This window comes from Fistularia commersonii, chromosome 35 (assembly GCF_037954325.1).
Source record: "Fistularia commersonii isolate RoL2024-O1a breed Wild chromosome 35, RoL_Fcom_v1.0, whole genome shotgun sequence".
In the NCBI taxonomy this organism is placed as follows: domain Eukaryota; kingdom Metazoa; phylum Chordata; class Actinopteri; order Syngnathiformes; family Fistulariidae; genus Fistularia; species Fistularia commersonii.
In genome coordinates this window covers 7,362,233-7,382,420 of record NC_141318.1, presented here as the reverse complement: position 1 = coordinate 7,382,420, position 20,188 = coordinate 7,362,233, and the positions used below count along the sequence as shown (strand labels likewise).

The window sequence follows — 20,188 nt, the reverse complement described above, 5'->3', positions numbered from 1 at the left end:
CTGGAGCACCAAACATGCTCACACTAACAACACCACATTGGTATTTTGCCATCAGATGTTACCCTTCTTGGGATCATCTGATGGCCCCCAGATGACCAAACTAATAATATCACAACATTACATTACATTATACATTGCACTTCTAACTTGCAAAATACTTGTTTTGTTGCCTGTTTATATATTGTAGTTATTTTATTGCCTATTTGTATATTTTGTATATATTGTCTATTTGTATAGTTTTACATTTGTATTGTCTTCCCAGGACTACAGATAAGAGAATAAGAATAAGAACAACTTTATTTATCCCGAAAGAAATTGTTGTGCCAGAGTTACAAGACAAACATGACAATAACAAATAATGGTAGAAAATTGTATAAACAGTAAAAAAAAGGGGGGGTGGGTACTAAGAAATACAAATAAACTGTAAAGTGTCCTAAGTAACAAGTGAAGACTATAAAGTGTCTTCAGGTCTTAAGTGTGAAAGATAAGGAGTGCACAATAGTATGAAAATGAAAAAAATATTGCACATGCAGCTGTTATGAAACGAAATATTGCAGTTATGAATATATATACAGATGGATATTGGCTATGAGCTACAATGTGGTACAAACATCTCTGCCTCTGTGCTTAATGTAGTTGTACACTGTCCTAATAAACCAACAAATGAAATGAATAGTGTTTGAAAATACTTATAAAATATTCAAAGAAAATAGTTTGGAGGGGCCGTATAATGCCCAGGTTTGGTTTAGAGGAAAAAGCAGCTGGGATAAAATTCCCTTGAAAATATATCCAAACACTTGTCAAAACCCTCAATTGCAAACCTCATTTACATTTTTTTTCTGCTATCTGAGTGGGGGTGACTTTTAACCTTCCGTTTAAATGACAATTCTTCACAAAAAATCTCTGAGGAGTCTCTCCTCTCTGGTGCATCAGCCGCCGCCATTTTGAAAGTGTCAGGCTTCCGCTAGCAGGAAGTGAGCCTGGAGAGAAAACGGAGCAATCGAGCGGAGCGGCTGAAGCGAGCGAGCGAGCCCGTCACTCCACTCTACTCATCTTGACTATTTGGGCTAACTTTAGCTACATGTGCTGAGGTCGAGGGTGAAACTGATCTCATCAGCTACAATGCCGACAGTTACTTTACCACCGAAAGAGAACGCTCTCTTCAAGAGGATTTTGGTGAGTTTCTCGTGAATAAACCGGTACAACGACAGCTGTCGTGAGTGGGAGCGGCAGTGACGGGTTTATATCTCCACCGGCGACACTGTGTCAGTTTGGGTCCACGGCTTTTAGCATTACCTCCAGTGTATTAGCAAAATGGCATCATTGAATGGGCTAGCTAGTCCGGCCCTGATGTGCGCTGTCACCATAACGATGAGCTGAAATGGTCGTTTAATACTTTGTTTTGCTTATGGCTGATACACCTTGAACCATTAAAATGCGCACATCTCAGAAACATACGTGTGCTTCAACAAACAATGCGGCTTATTCCAAAGAGGCCCCGTTGCTTGACCACAAGCAGCATCTTAACGTTTGAATCCACGATGGCCAACTGCTGACGAAAGTGGTTGCCCGTGCTAGCCGTTAGCTTCTTGAGCCAATTCTGGGCCTGTGATTTGTTAAATGATGGATACAGAGCAGGCTCCCCCCCAAACTCCCCATGTGCGGGGTTGTTTGTGTGACAGGGGGATGACAGAACTGCTAACCGATTGGCAGTTAGACGTTTACTGTTGCGCTTTGGCTAGCCAACTAGCTATATATCGTTTAGCAAAATGCTGTCCCTTAACCAGAAATCATTTTTTTCCGCTTTGGACCTTTGCTCGTGTCTACGAATAACGCCATAGAGGTTAGTTTGGCAGCCGGTAGTGAGCATGTGAAAACGCGATAAGGGCAGGGGAAGGATCTGTGCGACTGTGTCAGCAAATTTGTAGAAGGTTCAGGCCTGTGTGCTCCGGCAGCTAGCTAGCTCCCCACCCATCCCTTCATTCCCCTCACCCATGTGTAGATCCGTGTGCTTGCAGTTCGCACCCCTGACTTAAATAAATCAGATGAACAGTACATTTGTGAATATTCTCTACTTTCACCCGTAATTTCGCCGGAACTGATTGTTAACCGAGCCGGCGCACAGTGATTTGTAAGGGCGGGGAAAGTTGGAGTGCACGGCGGTATGTTGTATTGTTAGATGTCAGTGCACGGGAGCGTTGCTAGATGCTTTCCAGGAACTGTGTGTGTGTGTGTGTGTGTGTGTGTGTGTGTGTGTGTGTGTGTGTGTGTGTGTGTGTGTGTGCGCGCGGTCCACATGCGGTGACCAGTTTCACGTCACTATCCGGGTCAGATAAACATCATTGTTTTGGGAGGATTTTCTCCGCTGGGAATTGCTGGGGTTTTTGTTTTTCTAAATGAGCTCCACAAAACGGTAGTCAGTCGCTCAATCTCTGACAGAAAACAGATCCCTGACCTTGAATAGTTGACGCCTTGATTTTTTGCCTATCTCAAAGGCAGTGTGGCATTGCATTGAACTTTTTCTTTGTTTGGTTAATCTGTTAAGTGTTGGAGCACTGCTTTGCAAATTAGTCCTCCCCAGTGCAGCTTCTAAAATATGTGTACCCTGAAGTTTTATTGTATATTGTTGTCAATTATGAGAATTTCCATTGTACCTGCTGCTTTGTGAAGCATGGAGTTTAGAAAAAGAGGTTCCCTCTCTTTGCTGCAAACATACTTTGCAGTGTAGAATTATTGAAAACATAGATATGTGTAAAGTGTCGAAAAGATTCACTCCAACGTGTATACAAAACAACCAAGGGCAAAGATTTTGATGCCCAGTTTTTTCTATCGTGATGGGGTTGCACTGAAACTCTCCTCAAAAAATCAGCACCCAGACCATTTGGAATAACAAAATCATAGCAAGGTCAAACATAGTATTCATATCAGTGATATGTGTGTGGAAATAGGTATTGCAGCATGTCATTATAAAGGTAAAGTGTTTTGTTGTTGCCCGTCTTTCCAGGAAGTACATGTCCGTCGAGGGCTGCAGCGGTGACTACATTTTATTTACTTATTTGGTGTATTTAAAATGCCAACATCTTTCAGTCCTCACACCAGGTTATTAAAAGAAATTATCGTCACTGCGGTCAAAATTTTGTGTGGGACCATAGCTTTGCAACCAACTTTGAAATATTACTAAAATATTGAAGATCTGTCCACAGCACCTTGCAGCCAGCCTTGCTTTTTACAGCCTCCCCGTCTGACTGACTTTGCGTGTTATTTTGGGTGAGGTGCAGACAATGCTGAATAAGCAAAAATGGTAGTGTTTGTCGAGCTATGCTGTCCCAGCATTTGTATACCATTTGTTTTAAGGGTCAGTTGTGTTCGATTTTTGAAACTAATGTTGCTGCATTGTAAACTTGTGCTGCTATTTACTACCAGAGGCTAAACATAAGTTGTTTTTGCTCTCCAATTTTGGGTAGTTCTTCTCCCATTAAGCAATTATGTTTTTTTATTAAACAGATTCATAGAAACAGCCCTTTTTTATGTCACCAGCAATGATTTTTTTTTCTTTTCTTTTTTTTTAAACCCACTTCAGCAAATGTTGAATCACTTTGTTTCTACCAGTTGCACTTGTGGCAAATTCTCTGTATCCGAGTGTTTGTACACAAAGCAGGAGCTCAGGGATTTTTCAGCAGTCGGACAGTGAGTCATTATTAACGGACCGGCGCATAGCTAAGAGCCTATGCCTCGGTTGGAATGTAGATTATCATATGAATCTGAGCACTAAGCAGGCAAAACAGTTTCCATACAGTATATCAAAGCATTAATGTCGTAGAAAATAGTTGATTGTGAGCTCTCCTTCATAATGGTAGTAGCAGTTTGTAGTCCGTTTAGATTCTCCCCATGAGAAGACTTTGGTTTCATATCATCCAATGCAATTATTTGATGTCATTGATAACGTGATTAATATTGTCAGTAAATATGTGCATGGCAACATTTCTACTAAGCCTTTTACATCTCATTAAGTGCTGTATTATGTACTGGTTCACATGATCTTTTTTTTTTCCCCCAAGTCAGCTTAGTGTGAACATCATTCCTGTGTCCCAGTACTTTTCTCTCATCTAAATTCTGACTTGTGATTTCCCAACTGTACACAGAACTTGTTTGTTGCAGAACTTGACATCCTCTTTTCACCATTAATGAAGTCAGCGGTGACAACAACATGCCATCTGCCAGCTTAAATCTTCTGTCACTCTGACAAAGACACACACATGCAGAGATGCAAAATATCTTTTCAGAGTGTTGGTGATCAGCTTAAAAAGAGAAATGGTGTGCTCAATGATTTTGTTGCCACATACCTAAATATAACTTTAGGACTAGTATCTGGTAATTTCTTAAGACTAGGGTAGGATGCTCTTTGCATCTTATAAAATGGAGCATATATTGTCTCTATGCAGAAGTTTAATGCTATATCCAGTTTTTGTTTAATGAACAACTGCCACCTGACAATCACACCTGACTTTGTGCTGTTGTGGTTGAATTTGATCAGCCTGCCAGTCATATTGTCACAAGAGCATACACACAATTCAGCCTCAACGTGCCCATGGGGTTAAAGTGCACGTAACAAAATTGACATATGCCCCTGTCTATCTTAACCGTTTTGCATCACCGTCGAGTAGGGATTGGATGTTGCTATTGCTAAAATATATTGTCAATCTTGGTTTTTATGAAAACTCATTTGATACTGGTGCTTGCATTTTTATTTCATGACTCAAATCTAGAACTGATATGTGGAACTCGATATTCATCCTTTAATTGCAAATCTGTTACCAGCTGAACAAGCTCTATGGGATGGCTTGTTGTGTGATAAAATGTCTATCTTATCCTTTATTCAATTTCTTTCCAGTATCAGCAGATATTATACACTATATGTTGTACAGCTCAGTACAAACAGATGTTTTTCATCTATTTGATGACATTAAATCTGCTTTTGAGCCTGACCACTTGAGGTTTGTAAGACCTGGGGGAGCGTCCCAATCCAGCAAGAGTTTCCTTTTCTGCTGTCAGGTTTACAGAACTTGGCAAGGCACGCTTGCAGTTCATGTCGAAACTGAGCGTCACACTTCACTGCTGTAAAGTGACAGTTCTTATTCATGTTTCTTCTCTTGAAGCTTTGTCTACAGCGATTTAGTACAATACCACCATTTATCCTGGTGATATGTGTGAGAACAACAATGTACCCTCGGACAGATGCAGCCTCGGAGTAGGTTTTATGCACTCTTCACCAACAAGCCACCAGAAGTGCTCCAGTGATCCTACTCATGGCCATAATAGAACTCACCAGAGCTGATGTTTCTGCGTATAATTCCCCACTCCCAGATGTGGCCATGCTGTTTTCTCTGCTATTGTCAAGCATAGCAGTCTGTCCTGTATGCCTTGATCAGGATCGATTTCTGAATCAGCAACTTTCCGATGATTCTCTTCCTTTGAGGTTAGAAAATTATGTTGTCTCTTGACCGGCAGGCTAGTATCTTTCGCATGCTTCTACCTTCAGGAGCCTCAATAGGAAGACCAAGATCTCCACTGCGTTTTAATAAATTTCAAGGAATTTTTGTAGAATGTTGTTCTTGAAAGCCCATCTTTATTCACTTTTTTAAGTCTTCAACCGTCATAGGATTGCGCATGGTTTCTTAATTTATTTTATTTTTCTATTTATTTATTTTCAGATTTGTGTCTTCCACTGATTCTTTATTTAGCTCCTATAATGACATGGTTATCATTTTCTTTTTGTCTCCTTGCCGCCGTGGGAATCACCGATGCCTTTCTCCCTCTCTGATGCTTCAAACCGTTGCACTCCTTAGTAGTAATTATCCCCCCCCATCTGTCCACCATGTTCTAGTATTTGTCTCCTGCTAGGTTTGCTTTCTCTTTCATTGGCCTTTCTCAGGGCTTTGGACACTCAGTTGTTTTGCCATCACCAAGGGTCTTTTCAGAAATTTCTTTTACCCCAAAATCCAAAGATTTTTATCCCCAAACTTATCATATGCTGATCTCTCCTAAGACTATGATCCTTCTATCTCAATAATGGTTATTTGTCACCTGGATCTTGGAATACATTTTAAATCATGGGGCCTTTTATACTTGTAGGTCATCTTATAATTACTATCCGAAAACACCAGCAGTCATTGCTGATAGTCCATCATACCTCTTGTACCTTTAAATTGCTCTCTCAGGATCTTTAGCAACCAAATATAGGTACTCAGTGACATGTTAGGGATTAGCTCAATGTTAAAGTCAAGGGGATTTGTCATGAAACAATTTTCATTAAAAACAAAAATATAGGCCATACCTTCTTGTCATTAGGAGAGGGAATAGTCGAGAAAGCCTGCTTGTTGAGACTTGCACTTGTACTTATACCCTCTGAAGCTTCTCTCCCATAAGGAAAAAGCACTAGGGGCCTGTGATTTAGTAGTTTGGGGCAGTAATCTGAGACACAAAACCCTCTTATGTCCATCTACGAATAGTTGAGGATTTTATACGAGGCGTCACTTTGCCCCCCCAAAGTCTGCATTTCCTGTTGAATGATAACTAATTTCAGTATTCCATGAATGTTAAGCAAAAAGAAAACATAACTGCTGTTTTAATAGTTTTTCTTTTTTTTTCATTTCAGCTACTGCAACAAGCATCAAGAAGAGAATTGTGTTTTGGGTGTCATTTTGCCAAATTTATGATTTAAACGGGTCATGACCAGGTTACGTAATATGTGCGTCCTGTGCGGTTGTTTGAACACTGTGACACAGTTTGCTGTGACAAACACAAATCTCTCTACCTCTCAAAATCAGAAATTCATTTTGCCTATTTTCACCTCCTGAACAGCGATGTTATGAGCACAAACAGTACAGAAATGGGCTGAAGTTCTGCAAACAAATCCTGTCCAATCCCAAGTTTGCAGAGCATGGAGGTAAGCAGCAGAGAAGGAAGATGCGCGCACTTGAATTATGCCTTTTATGGAAGAATTTATTCATCAGCATCTTCTGCTGCCCTGTTCAGAAACCCTGGCGATGAAGGGCTTGACTCTGAACTGTCTGGGGAAGAAAGAAGAGGCATACGACCTTGTGAGGAGAGGCTTGCGCAATGACCTCAAGAGCCATGTCTGTATCCTTAAGCAACGTTGTGAGTTGTTGGGGGGGGAAAGTGTGTGCGTGCATTAGTCAGTAAGATGTCTTGCTCTGTATTTGTGAATTCTCATTTTTGGTTGTTCTGCATTAACCTCTGATTTAATCAAATTCAATTCAAAGATTGGGTTGCTTGGAGGCAGATGATTCGCTGTGGCGAGCCCGGAAGGGGACCACCAACAGCAGAAGAAGAGTCAGATGATGGAAACAATCAATGGGAAAAGTAGTATTTTTGTTGTTTTTTTTTTTTTTTTTTACATTTCTCTAGTAATTCTTCCCATTTTCAGTCTACCCGGTCATTTGGCTGTGTCTTCACACCTCAACATGAGCTTGGTTATCCCTTGGAGGACTACGTTTCTATGTTCCTTAACCCCCCTTTACCCATTAGGCTGGCACGTATATGGCCTACTGCAGCGCTCGGATAAGAAGTACGACGAGGCCATCAAGTGTTACCGTAATGCTTTGAAGTGGGACAAGGACAACCTTCAGATCCTGCGGGATCTGTCCCTGCTGCAGATCCAGATGAGAGACCTGGAGGGCTACAGGGTAGGAACCAAGGGATCAAATTAATGGTTCTTTGTACACCAGGTTTTAATGCTCTCAGAGTTTCTTGGTAAAATTATTTCAGTAAAAATATGGTAAATTCTACATGAACATGAAGTTACTTGGTATGAGAATAGAAGATTTGCTGTGGTGACCCCTGAAAGGAAAAGAAGTATTACACATGATTTATTCTGTAGTATGATTTGTAAGAAAAACCAACTGGCATAAAATGTACGTTAGATTACCCAATTATTTGTACACTGGAATTTGACATATTTGGCCCAATGGGTTTTACTTTAAAATTGTGAAAATAAGATCATTGGAGAAATGCCATGGGGTGGCGATCCTCTCCAGTGGCTACACATATACGGTAGCTTTCAATGTTCAAGTCATATTAGAAAGCTTCAAAGTATAATTTGCAACTCAGCAGGTCGTGCAATGATTTTGAGTTGAATCAGCCAAGTAATAATAGAGTCTGCTCTCCTGAGAGCTGGGAAGTTCGTCAAGAGAAACAGATTTCCGAGCCACCGGGATATTTCATTTCGCACCAAAACAGAAATATTTGTGAGGAAAAAAACTGTAGAATTCCCACGATTCCGTCTGCTCTCCCTGGTACGGGGCAGAGTGTGGCATCCATTGGAGGAGATTGAGAGAATCAGCAGGCAGACATCAGTTTTCACAGTCTATAATAGCTGTCCTGGGACACAGGCTGAGAGATTAGATGTTTTTTTTAGCGTGAGGTATGTAATGGCTGAGATTGAAAGGATTATAAATAAAGACAGGAGAATAAAACTGCTCTCAGTGGTCTCTCTGTGTCAGTTAGCGAAAAAAAAAAAATTCTGATGTCACTGCCATGAGTCAGCTAAAAAAACTTCCTGCACTTACCCACATTCAGTCCTAATTTATTTCTGCTACTTCTCACTTTCAGGCCACACCCAGACTAATTTTTACTTCAAAATACCTGACTTTTGGTCAAATTTCATCCACACCCTTTCACTTTTTCCCCCCAAACACCTTAAGTGGAGAGCTCTGAAAATGTTGCTGACCCTGTTTCAGTGGGGAAAGCTACTTTGTATTGTGGTCAGGCAGGGACAGACTTTTGAAAACAATGACCTGGATGCCAAGGGTAGGATCCTGTCCAGTAGTCTGGACACATGCTTCCTTGTATTTGTTGATGTACTTCTTAAATTAACTTCCTTGTTTAAAAAAAAAAAAAAAAAAAAAGAAAATGACCTCAGCCTGCAGCAGGGGTTGATTTGACCAGTCATCAGATAACAACCAAGTACCTACTGACTAATGCTGGTGCTTGCATTTTAGGAGACCCGGTACCAGCTGTTACAACTGCGTCCAGCTCAGCGAGCCTCCTGGATCGGCTATGCCATCGCATATCACCTCCTGGAAGACTACGAGATGGCAGCAAAGATCATTGAGGAATTCAGGAAAACACAACAGGTCCAACACAAACTTGAGACTTCTCTATTTTGTATCGCTAAGCCCTGTCCTGCACATGCACCTCAAAACAGGAAAGATTTCGTTTTATGATTTGAATAAAAACAGCATTGTAGTAGCAAGCATCAGTCTTGTTTCATATCAGGGTGTTGACATTGTCTGACTTACACTTTTAGCTTCAGCGACAGGGATTTCAAAATGGGTGTTGTCTGGTCAGAACTACAATAGAGCTCACTCTCACTGGCTGGCTCCTGATTAGACCAGTCTGCTTCCTGTCTTTGTGCCATCTGTGGAACACAAAGCTGGTGTGAGAAGGCAAATGCACATGTACTTGCAGTTTCCTGAACAGCTCCAGTTTCTTTTTCCTCCCTCCTAACAAGAAGCACTAACAAAGAGTAATAAAAAAATCTCTACTGCTTCTGTCTGTCAGATCGTTCGCTCATGAGCACTTCTCATTCTATCCATCCAGACTTCTCCGGACAAGGTGGACTACGAGTATAGCGAGCTGTTACTGTACCAGAACCAGGTGCTGAGGGAGGCCGGCCTGTTCAAGGAGGCTCTGGAGCATCTGTCCAACTATGAGAAACAGATCTGCGACAAACTCGCAGTGGAGGAGACACGAGGTGGGTCACTGAAGTCACAGCCCACTGGTTACCTAATGGCGGATGTGTGCGTCTCTACATTTATGCTTGATATCCCAATCCACGTTTTTGTCTTCACTTAAACCATTAAATGGTGGGTTTTAAAAGATTGTTTGACCAATTAGTCACTATGTCAGTGGTGACGCTCTGTCTCATGTGCTTCTGCAGGAGAGTTATTGCTGGAGTTGGAGCGGTTCAGTGAAGCCACAGAAGTCTACCATCGGCTGCAGGAGAGGAACCCAGAGAACTGGTCTTATTACCACGGGCTGGAGAAAGCCCTTAAACCAAGTATGACGCACAATCCCCCACCCTCCACACCCCCTCGTAAAATGTTTATAGCAAACATAAGAGTGTCTGTTTACAATACTGTATATGTATTTAAATCTGTATCCCCTGTTTTTTCAGGCAGTGTTGAAGAGAGACTCAAGATTTACGAGGATGCCTGGGAGAAGTTTCCCAAAGGCCTGGTTCCTCGACGGCTACCCCTCAACTTCCTAACCGGTACAGCCCATAATGGTCTCTCCGCCTGTATCCCGCTTTTAATCACCTTCTGATTTTTCCCTCACATGCCAATGGTGGCTGAGAGACAGTCACTAATACAGACAGGAAGAACCAAGAATCCAACCGATAACCTTCCGATTGGCGGGATGGCCTCTTTATCAACAAGCCACACGACCGCCACAATAATAACCTTATGTTATCGCTTAATAACAAAAAACCATGGTGATTTAAGTAGGTTTTTTTAAGCAACTGTTCAAAATGAAGAAAAATGTTGATTCAGGACAAAAATATAATGTCACAAGTGGTTTTGCTATAAAATAACATGCCTCACGAAAATCTACATTGTCCATGTTGAGATATTCAACATTCAAAGGAATGTCTTCAGCCTCCATAAAACCATGTAGGCCGACTGATTTTTTTTTATTCTTGTAATTTTCAAATTCTCAAAGGATGTCATTCAGTAATTTTTAGCACCCATTTTCTTTATTTTTGTGCTGTGGGCTCAAAACTGATAAAACCTCAACAGGATGTTTGATGTTACGTTCATCTCTGTCCTATAGGTAGTTTGTCAAGATTTATTAGTTTATGTTTACAGAAATATATAAAGAAGTACGTCCATTCTGTTGCACAAGGTGACTATTTCATGGCCTTGAATATATTTAAGAGTCTGACGGCTCTTTTTTGACACATTTAACATGTGAAATGTAATACATAGAGTCCATACGGTTAGTGAAAATAAATTTACTGCCTTTATCATTCTGACCTCCATATTCAGACCTGCTTTCTTTGAATTGTTTTCAAGTTCAAGTAAGGGTTCCACCACCACTGAAGTAAATGATAGTGCTTATTCCGGTTGCCAGTTAGGAAAAGAACTACGTGACAGACAAAATTAGATTGTGTGGTAGAAGAAAAAAAAAAAGAAGAAAAGAAAGTGAAAAGATAAGAAAAAAAGTGGAAAGATGGCTAACCACCTCCCCATTCCATCTTTAGGTGAGAAATTCCGAGAGTGTCTGGACAGGTATCTGAGGATGAACTTCAGTAAAGGCTGTCCACCAGTATTCACCACCCTTAAATCGCTGTATAACGACAAAGAAAAGGTGACAGTGCCGGGAACCTCAGACACCTGATCATAATCTCAACTGCGCCATTGCCTTTTTTTTTTCCACATCACAATAGCTCATTTACATCTGAGAGAAATATTCATCTATTTCTCGTAGATATTCTGTCATTAGGCAGTACCTCACCGTGTACCAGAGATTCTTACCTCCCCCTTCTCTTGTCCCTGCAGGTTGCAATTATTGAGGAGTTGGTGGTCAGCTATGAAACCTCGTTAAAAAGCTGTCGACTCTTCAGCCAGAACGGTGAGGTTCAACCTTCGCTGCTGTTCTGAACGTCGTCATCAAATGTTAAGATAAAAACCGACAGATTCGCTTATCCTGTTGCAGACGACGGGAAGGAAGAGCCACCGACCACGTTGCTCTGGGTGCAGTACTTCCTGGCACAGCACTATGACATGATCGGCCAACAGACACTGGCGTTAGAGTACATCAACACAGCCATTGAAAGTACGCCGACGCTCATTGAACTCTTCCTAATCAAAGCCAAGATTTACAAGGTAACATAACTCCGCACATTTGCCGTGGACGACTTTCAAGACCAGGGTTTCTGCTGTGTTTCGCGCCAACTATTGCATTACTCCTGCAGCATGCAGGGAACATCAAAGAGGCGGCTCAGTGGATGGACGAGGCCCAGGCTCTGGACACCGCTGACAGATTCATCAACTCCAAGTGTGCCAAGTACATGTTGAAGGCTGGCATGATCAAGGAGGCTGAGGAGATGTGCTCCAAGTTCACAAGGGTGAGAAAACTGTGAACTCAGAAAATTGTCTAAAACAACTGTCTGCGTGTGTTTCCTGCTCATGAAGGACTCGTGCAGCCACAACATGATTGAAATGAACCGCGTTTCTATGCTGCAACCCTTTATAACAGAGGGTGGAATATGCTCTTTACTGACAGAATTATTGACCCGATCACTCCGCATCGAAACTTGATGAGATCTCTGCAAAACACAAACCGTTCTGTTTAGCTTTATTAATCGTGTGATAAAACATTAGAGAGGTTGTAATAATTACACAGGGAATCTTAGGTTCATTTAGCACTAGTTTGAAGCTACTTGAAAAAGTTGTTCACTCTATTTATTTTTGTTTGATGAACATGTAGTTATACTAAATATAAGCTTGTAAGTATAGATAATCCTGCATTTTCGTCACTTATTCTGCTCTCTTTGATTGAAATTAGACCTATATGAATGCATTTTCATTTTCGTAAAGGGATTTTTTTTTTCAAACCCAAAGAATACCAAAGTCAGATATTATGCATTCCCAATAAATTCCAAGGTTCTTTCATTACAACATCTGGAATAAATGACATCACTTATTAATCTGTAGGAATCCATTAATATATTTCCTCTGATCATAATTCTCAATTTCAGGGTTTTTTTTTTTTTTGTTTGTTTGTTTTTTTTGGTGTTTGGGGTTTTTTTTGGGGGGGGGGCTGTTAATGAGCTTGGAATAATTTTTAGTTAAAAAGAAATTAATTTCATTGTATTTGATATTGTGTTATGATTGCATTGATAGTAAAGATAAAGTAACTGGGAAACATGTTGGGCTTCCATAGCTGTTTCAGTGAGTTTCCTCACTCTGAAAAGTAGGAGGAAATTGTTTTGTAAATACGGAAGATGTATACCTAAAGGTAGGATCTAAGTGATGCGTTGAATGTCATTGGATGCTTCACTGCATTCAAAAGACCTTTTATTCTTTTTTTCAATAAAAGAGGAAGTAAACTACTCATTATGTGTACACACACAGTTCTATGTACCCAAACACTCAATTATGTTGTCTGCTACTTCTGCTAATTTCCATATCTTAACATATATCTATGGATATGTTGTTTTTCATAACAATTTCATAAGGGATATTTTGCCCTTCTGTTTTGTAAGCTTCACTCATGTGCCTCATGTGTTTGTCTCTTTCCAGGAGGGAGCGTCAGCAGTTGAGAACCTGAATGAGATGCAGTGTATGTGGTTCCAGACGGAGTGTGCACTTGCCTATAAGGCCATGACCAAGTTTGGGGAGGCTCTCAAGAAGTGTCATGAAATTGAAAGGGTAACACTTTAACCTTGGGGACTCCACTCAGTGTGATGTGTCATGTTAAATATCAGTTGTCTTTATTTTGACACAAGACTAAGTTTCTCCGCTGTGCTTCTCTCTGTTCAGCATTTTGTGGAGATCACGGACGATCAGTTTGATTTCCACACTTACTGCATGAGGAAGATGACATTACGCTCCTACGTGGACCTTCTGAAACTGGAGGACGTTCTCCGGATGCATCCCTTCTACTACAAGGCCGCTGTCACTGCCATCCAAATCTATCTGAGCCTCCATGACAATCCTCTCACTGACGACAGCAAGGAGCTGCAAGCCGACACCGGTGAGAGATAGGATGTGTGTGCGCACGAAACTCAGGATGTTCAAATTTGAGTTATGGTTGTAAATATTACGTGCACTGAAATTGAATTGGAAGTGTGTTGAATACACTTTGTCGATGGCACTTCTCATCTCACGTCACCTTTCCTCTGTAGCAAATCTCTCCGACAAAGAGCTGAAGAAGCTCCGGAATAAGCAACGGAGAGCCCAGAAGAAAGCCCAGCTGGAGGAGGAGAAGAAGAACGCAGAGAAAGAGAAGCAGCTCAAGAACCAGAAGAAAAAGAAAGAGGATGATGACGAAGAGATCGGAGGCCCTAAGGAGGAGCTCATCCCCGATAAACTGGTTAAGGTCAGTGTGAGTTCTGTGGATGCTGTGGGAAAATTCTGTTCATGTGACGCTAACAGTTGCTCCTCCTGTCAATTCTTATTTGCAGGTAGAAAATCCACTGGAAGAAGCTGTCAAATTCCTCATACCCCTCAAACACCTGGTCAAAGACAAAATTGACACGCACCTACTGGCCTTTGAGATCTACTTCAGGAAAGGTTGGCAAGCTTATTAATGTTGACCACCTTTGTCCACCTCTGCTTGCCTTGTTAGGTGGAGTGCCGACCAACACACAACTCACAATTCCATTTTCGGGACTTCCTCTTATTTGTTTGCTTTTGTTTTGTGTTTTTTCCTATTTTCTTAATTTGTGATCTTCTTGCTTATCAGTCATTAAATATAGAAGAATCTTTAATATATTATTTTTGGGCATGATGAAGTGCTTGGCACTTTAACCTCACATCAGGAAGGATCCTGGCTCTATTCGACTTGTGGCTTCTCTGTGTAGAGTTTGTATCTTCTCCCTGTGCTTGTGTGAGTTTTCTCTGGGTTCTCGGTTTCCTCCCACACGTCTATGACACAGCTAATTGGGCCTTTCTAGTTCCAACGCATCCCTGACTATAGGATAGTCAGAATAGACAATTAATGAATGAATGATTATTAGTTTCATTATGTCTTTCTCTTATTTCTTCCAATTTGTACAGCACTTTGATGGAAAGCGCTTTTGGATTGTATCCATTATAATTATCATTAGTAGTGTCTTTACATGTTATGCAAGTTTCCATTCCAAGTTTTATACACATTTTCAACAGTGCACGAAGCCTAATCAATTGTAAAAAATGTATAGGGTGTGAGAAGAAAATGATGGAATATTTTAATGTGAGTTCAAGAATGCCAAAAAATGCAAAGCAGTGGCTTTTCTCTGAACAACAAACTTATGCCATGACTCTGAATCTGATAATCCATTTAACACATGGCAGAATAAATCTGTCAAACTGTCAGTGTTAAAAGTGAGAGACAGAATGTTTTGAATGGTTCCCATATATATATATATCTATATATATATATATATAGATATGTTCAAGGCTTTTCACTATTTTTTTCTTAATTTTTTGTCACTTAATTAACTTTAAGTCCTCTAATTAATTTCTTCCTCACTCAGTGTCAGTCTGTCTTTCTCTCTGCAGAAAAGTACCTGTTGATGCTCCAGTCGGTGAAGAGAGCAGTTGCCATCGACCAAGACCACCCATGGTTACACCAGTGTCTAGTCCGCTTCTTTAAAGGAGGTAAGGGGGGGGAATAGTGACCTTTGATTTTTCTGTCCATCCTTTTTCTGTCTTTATCTATCCATCATCACCCTCCTCACTCCTAAATGCTCTGCCCTCTATTCCAATTCCCTCCTCATCTCCACAAACCTCTCAACTTCCTGCATTGGTTCAGTCTCTGAGAGCAAGGAGCTGCCGGAGGTGGTTCGGACAGTTCTGAAGCAGGAGATCACCCGGCTGTTCGGAGACAGCAACGCTAAGAGTTTCAACCAGGCCTACCTCACCAAACACGATAACTCCATACCGCACCGACTGGCCGGTACGCCTCGTTCTGTAAAACAAACACACACTTGGTACAAACACACCCACTTAAACTTGTTTCCCCCCTTCAGGTGCTAAGATGATGGTGTATTTGGAACCGTCAGTGGAAACAAAGGCAGTAGAGTTGGCGACTGACCTCGACGAATCTCTCAGCAACCGAAATATACAGGTAAAATCATGGAATCTATATTATGAGTTTTAAGACCTATTTGAATAAATGTGTAAAAGATGATACTTATAACTTTTGTCTTTTTTTTTTTTTTTTTAATTGCCCATCAGTGATTCTGATGGAAGAAAGAAGCCACGCTGTTATTTCAAAGTACCGTATTTTCCACACTATAAGGCGCACCTTCGATGAATGGCCTACTTTTTAAAAAAAAAAATTCATATGTAAGGCGCAACGCATTATAAGGCACATAGAATATAAGCTACAGTAGTGGCTGGGGTTGCGTTATGCATTCTCTAAATGGATGCTGCGCTAAAGGGAATGTCAACAAAACAGTCAGATAAGTCAGCCAGACTTAATAGAATGCACTCCCAAAACAAGTTAGTGCATTCACAATACGGTGCCGTATGTACCGGTAGCTCATACCGGCATTTGCGCCGCCTTCGTTGGAAACAATTTTTTTCCAACTCAATTTGTCACAGCTCAAAGTGTTTCATAAAACGAAAGCACCAAGAAGGACCGCCTCAAAATTCATTGATGTTAAGCTCGCGTGCTAGCACTTTTGCATTCATTTGAATAGTGACCGTGGTGACACTTCTACTTGCAGCTCTCTGTTCAACAACCCACTGTTCAAGTTTGTCCTTTAACTGTAGCCATCTCGCTTTGTTCCCTCGGAAACTCTGTTTAGTTTTCTTTTCTTGGCGCAGGTCATATTATTGCTTCCTCCACTTCCGCACCATTGATTTGTTAATGTTGAATTCTCTCACTGCTGTAAGCATGTCTCTTGAAAGGTGCCATTTTGGGGTCTTTTTACACACACAATTCCCCTTTACCGTTTTTACCGCTGCTACTTTGGCAACGCGCACACACACACACACATGAATGGAAATGAAAATGCACACTTCACGCAGTCATATATCTCAGCATGTACCGCATGCTACTTCCTCTACGGGAGAAAATGGAGTCGGTGGCTGCTTCCCGTAGCTGCGAGACCTCTTGTGGCTCGATATTGATCCACATATAAGGCGCACCGGATTATAAGACGCACTGTCGGTTTTTGAGAAGATTAAAGGCTTTTAGGTGCGCCTTATAGTGCGGAAAATACGGTACCCAAGCCTTGTTAATTACAACAAAATGCACTTTTCAGACCCAAGCTCATTACTCTATTTTGATAATGTCATTTCTACTAATAGTATTTTAGTGATATATAATTTCATTCTAACTAGCATTGGTAACCCATTTGCTTATGAATGATGATGACCAGTCACACCAGAGTTGTGGGAGTCTTGTGGTAGCTTCTTCCACTTAGTAGCCTGTTATCATTTTCATTGACCGCTTTTTTGTGACATTTTTAATGCCAGCCGTCTCCCATAACCTGACCGTAATTATGTATATTGCCAGAACATGTCAATGCTAGTAGAGAAACCATTATTACACTTTGAATGAAAAGCTTCAGTTTGTATGTGTCTTCTCTCGTCAGATCTGCACAGAGGTCCTGGAAAACCTTCGGAGCAACGTCCTGGGGGATTGCAAGGAACGCGCGGAGTCGTATCGTGCTGAGTGTCACAAGCTTTACCCCTACACTTTGGCATTCATGCCCCCCGGATACGAGGAGAGCACCAAGATTGCCAACGGAGATGTTTCAACGGAAACGGAGGAGCTAGCCAACGAGATGTGAGCATCACCGAAGAGCAGCGGATGAGAAAAGGAATAGGGCCTAGCACGGAGCCTTGTGGTACGCCTGGCAGCCATCTTGTAGAGCCAGACACGGGAAGCGGAATAGATGTTTCGTTCTATGACTCAGCTTAATTGGGTCTGACCCGGCATGGCTTGGCTCTCTCCTACATGGTGAAAATCAGGACTGTGTGTTTGCGTGTGTGTGTGTTTGCGTGCGTGCGTGCGTGCGTGCGCGTGTGTTGAGGTCGTTTGTGAGTGAGGGCGTGAGTGCAGTTATGTTTATTTGTGGTAAAGAGCAGGGGGGAAAAAGAGGAAGACAACAGAATGGCCATTTTAGTTTTTTAATTGAACAAACGACGATGCTGAACATGAAACAGAGCGACATTTGCTGATGAGCTTTTGGGTGAAACTGTGAAACGGATGATGATTAACGGTGACAGCAGCCACCGGAGATAGTCAGAGCTGCTTCTACAAGCCTATCGCACACTGTGTTCTCTTTATCGTAAAAGCTAATTTAAAGGAAACTAGGGCAGGACTGCCGGGTGGGGGGGCACACACAGGGGCCTGTGCTGAGTGGATCTGCTCTGCAGCAGATCCGCAGGAAGCTGAGCAGGAGAAATTGCCGATGGACCCGAAGTAGGTGCAGAAGACACACAGACAACAGGTGAATTCATATCTGCTGTAACAAGAAAAAAAAAAAAAAATCACCGCTCCAGTAAACTCCAGTCCACACTTGTGAGTGTCTATATGTTTGTGTGAGAGAGATAATGGCCCAACACCTGCAGGAACGGAGCATGGAGAAGGCTCCTGTCATGTTAACAGATTTTCTGTCAGACGGAGGCCCCGGTCCGATGCCAGGAACATGTAACCCTTGTCTGTTATCCCGGAGCACCTTGTAGCACAGATTGAAAACTGCAAAGGCCGTGGGTCGTGCTCTGTTCCAAATACACCGCTACTGTTAACATTCTACATAAGGTCTGAGAAAGACGGATGGATCCAAGCAATACTATAGACACCTTCCTGTCTGTGAGGGATCAATAAAACTCCTGCAGATGATGTTCAGCTGGCAGATGCGGTTGCGGTGGTCACAGCGAGCCTCCGGGCCAAAGTTCGCGTGTTGCTGTTGTCACGGTTAGAAAAGGTTTGGCCCGCACGTACACAAGGACTCTACAGTTGATCAAAGGGGCTGTTCCATGCAAACTGCTCTTCAGAAGGTCGGCGTTCAGCATCGAAGACTGTTTCCCGAGATTTAAATTTTTAACGAAAACAAGAAAGAAAAAGATAAAATGTCACAGGGTGAGTTGAAAGTGTGAGCACCTGGATTTTTATGTCCCTGTTTCCCCAGTTTTGTTTTTTGGTTTGTTTCCAGTGTTCTCTTTTCTTCCCCTTTTTTCCTCATTTGGGTTCTAATGTGAAAGAAATCTGAGATGGTGATGTATGATATCTCTGGATTTTTGTATTAAAACCACACAAAAGAATGGAGTGCATTTTTTTGATATGTACCTATTCATGTGTTGCCATTACAAAGAATTATTCTGGGTTGAAGATCAGACCATCAGGTTCACCTCACACATTCGATTCCCGGCTCCTCCTGGTGTGTTGAAATGTTGAGACACCGAACCCCCCCAACTGCTCCCCTGGTGCTGATGGACAGCTTACAAACTCTGCACCGAAAAGTCACCTGCCGAATTAAGCCAGGAACCTTGTTGATGTAAGGCAAAAGTGCCAACCACCTTATCACGCCCAAAAATAGTTATAGATTCTTCTATCTTTAGTGACTGGTATGCAAGAAGATCACAAATTAATAGCTTAATTGCAGAGAATGAATTTCCCCACAACGCATTAATAAAGTATGTTTATAAACACAATTATTAGGCAAGTTGTATTTGAGGATTCATTTTGTTATTGTACAACGACAGTGCTCTTGGTCAATCCAAAATGTTAAACCCTCAAACCTGAATATTTAAGTAGTAAAAGTGAAGTTTTGGCTTTCTGAAGAATATGTGTACACTATTGTTAGGCAACTATTAGTGTACAGAATTGTGCAACAAAATGAAAGATTTTGATTTTCCCCATCTCACTTGTTTATTATTCTCACTAACAGCTGAAAATAAACTCAGTTTACAAATAAGAATTTCTGAAATTTCAAAAAAATATATACATACACAGGACTGTCTCAGAATATTAGAATATTGGGATAAAGGTCTTTATCTTCTGTAAAGCAATTACAATAACAAAAATGTCATACATTCTGGATTCATTACAAATCAACTGAAATATTGCAAGCCTTTTATTATTTTGATATTACTGATTATGGCTTACATCTTAGGAAAACTCAAAAATCCTATCTCAAAATATTAGAATATTATGAAAAAGGTCATTTTTGTTTTTTAATTGCATTACAGAAGATAAAGAACTTTATCACAATATTCTAATTTTCTGACACAGTCCTGTATATATATATAGATCAGTGATCAATGAAAGATTCAGCCACCTTTCTTTTCCAGAACAGTCACAAGCCTTCCATTCACTGAGTCAGTCAGTTTCTTGATCTGGTCAGAATCAACTTTTTGTGCAGCTGCAACCACAACCTCAGAGATGTGCTGTCTACCTTTATCGTAAATTTCCTGCTTAAGAAGAGCCCAAAAGTTCTTAA

At 41.2% G+C, this 20,188-nt stretch overlaps 1 protein-coding gene across 1 annotated transcript; it reads left to right on the top strand.

Moving 5' to 3' along the window:
• Positions 1-1,012: 1,012 nt before the first annotated feature.
• Positions 1,013-18,819, top strand: naa15b (N-alpha-acetyltransferase 15, NatA auxiliary subunit b). Its single transcript, XM_086142256.1, has 20 exons — positions 1,013-1,176; positions 6,862-6,946; positions 7,036-7,140; positions 7,549-7,706; positions 9,021-9,155; positions 9,622-9,775; positions 9,962-10,081; positions 10,199-10,294; positions 11,285-11,391; positions 11,583-11,655; positions 11,740-11,909; positions 11,999-12,151; positions 13,329-13,457; positions 13,569-13,782; positions 13,934-14,127; positions 14,213-14,321; positions 15,291-15,389; positions 15,544-15,687; positions 15,761-15,858; positions 17,336-18,819. The coding sequence occupies exons 1-20, from the start codon at positions 1,123-1,125 to the stop codon at positions 17,531-17,533; spliced, it is 2,595 nt and encodes an 864-aa protein (XP_085998382.1). The 5' UTR covers positions 1,013-1,122; the 3' UTR covers positions 17,534-18,819.
• The last annotated feature ends 1,369 nt before the right edge of the window (positions 18,820-20,188 follow it).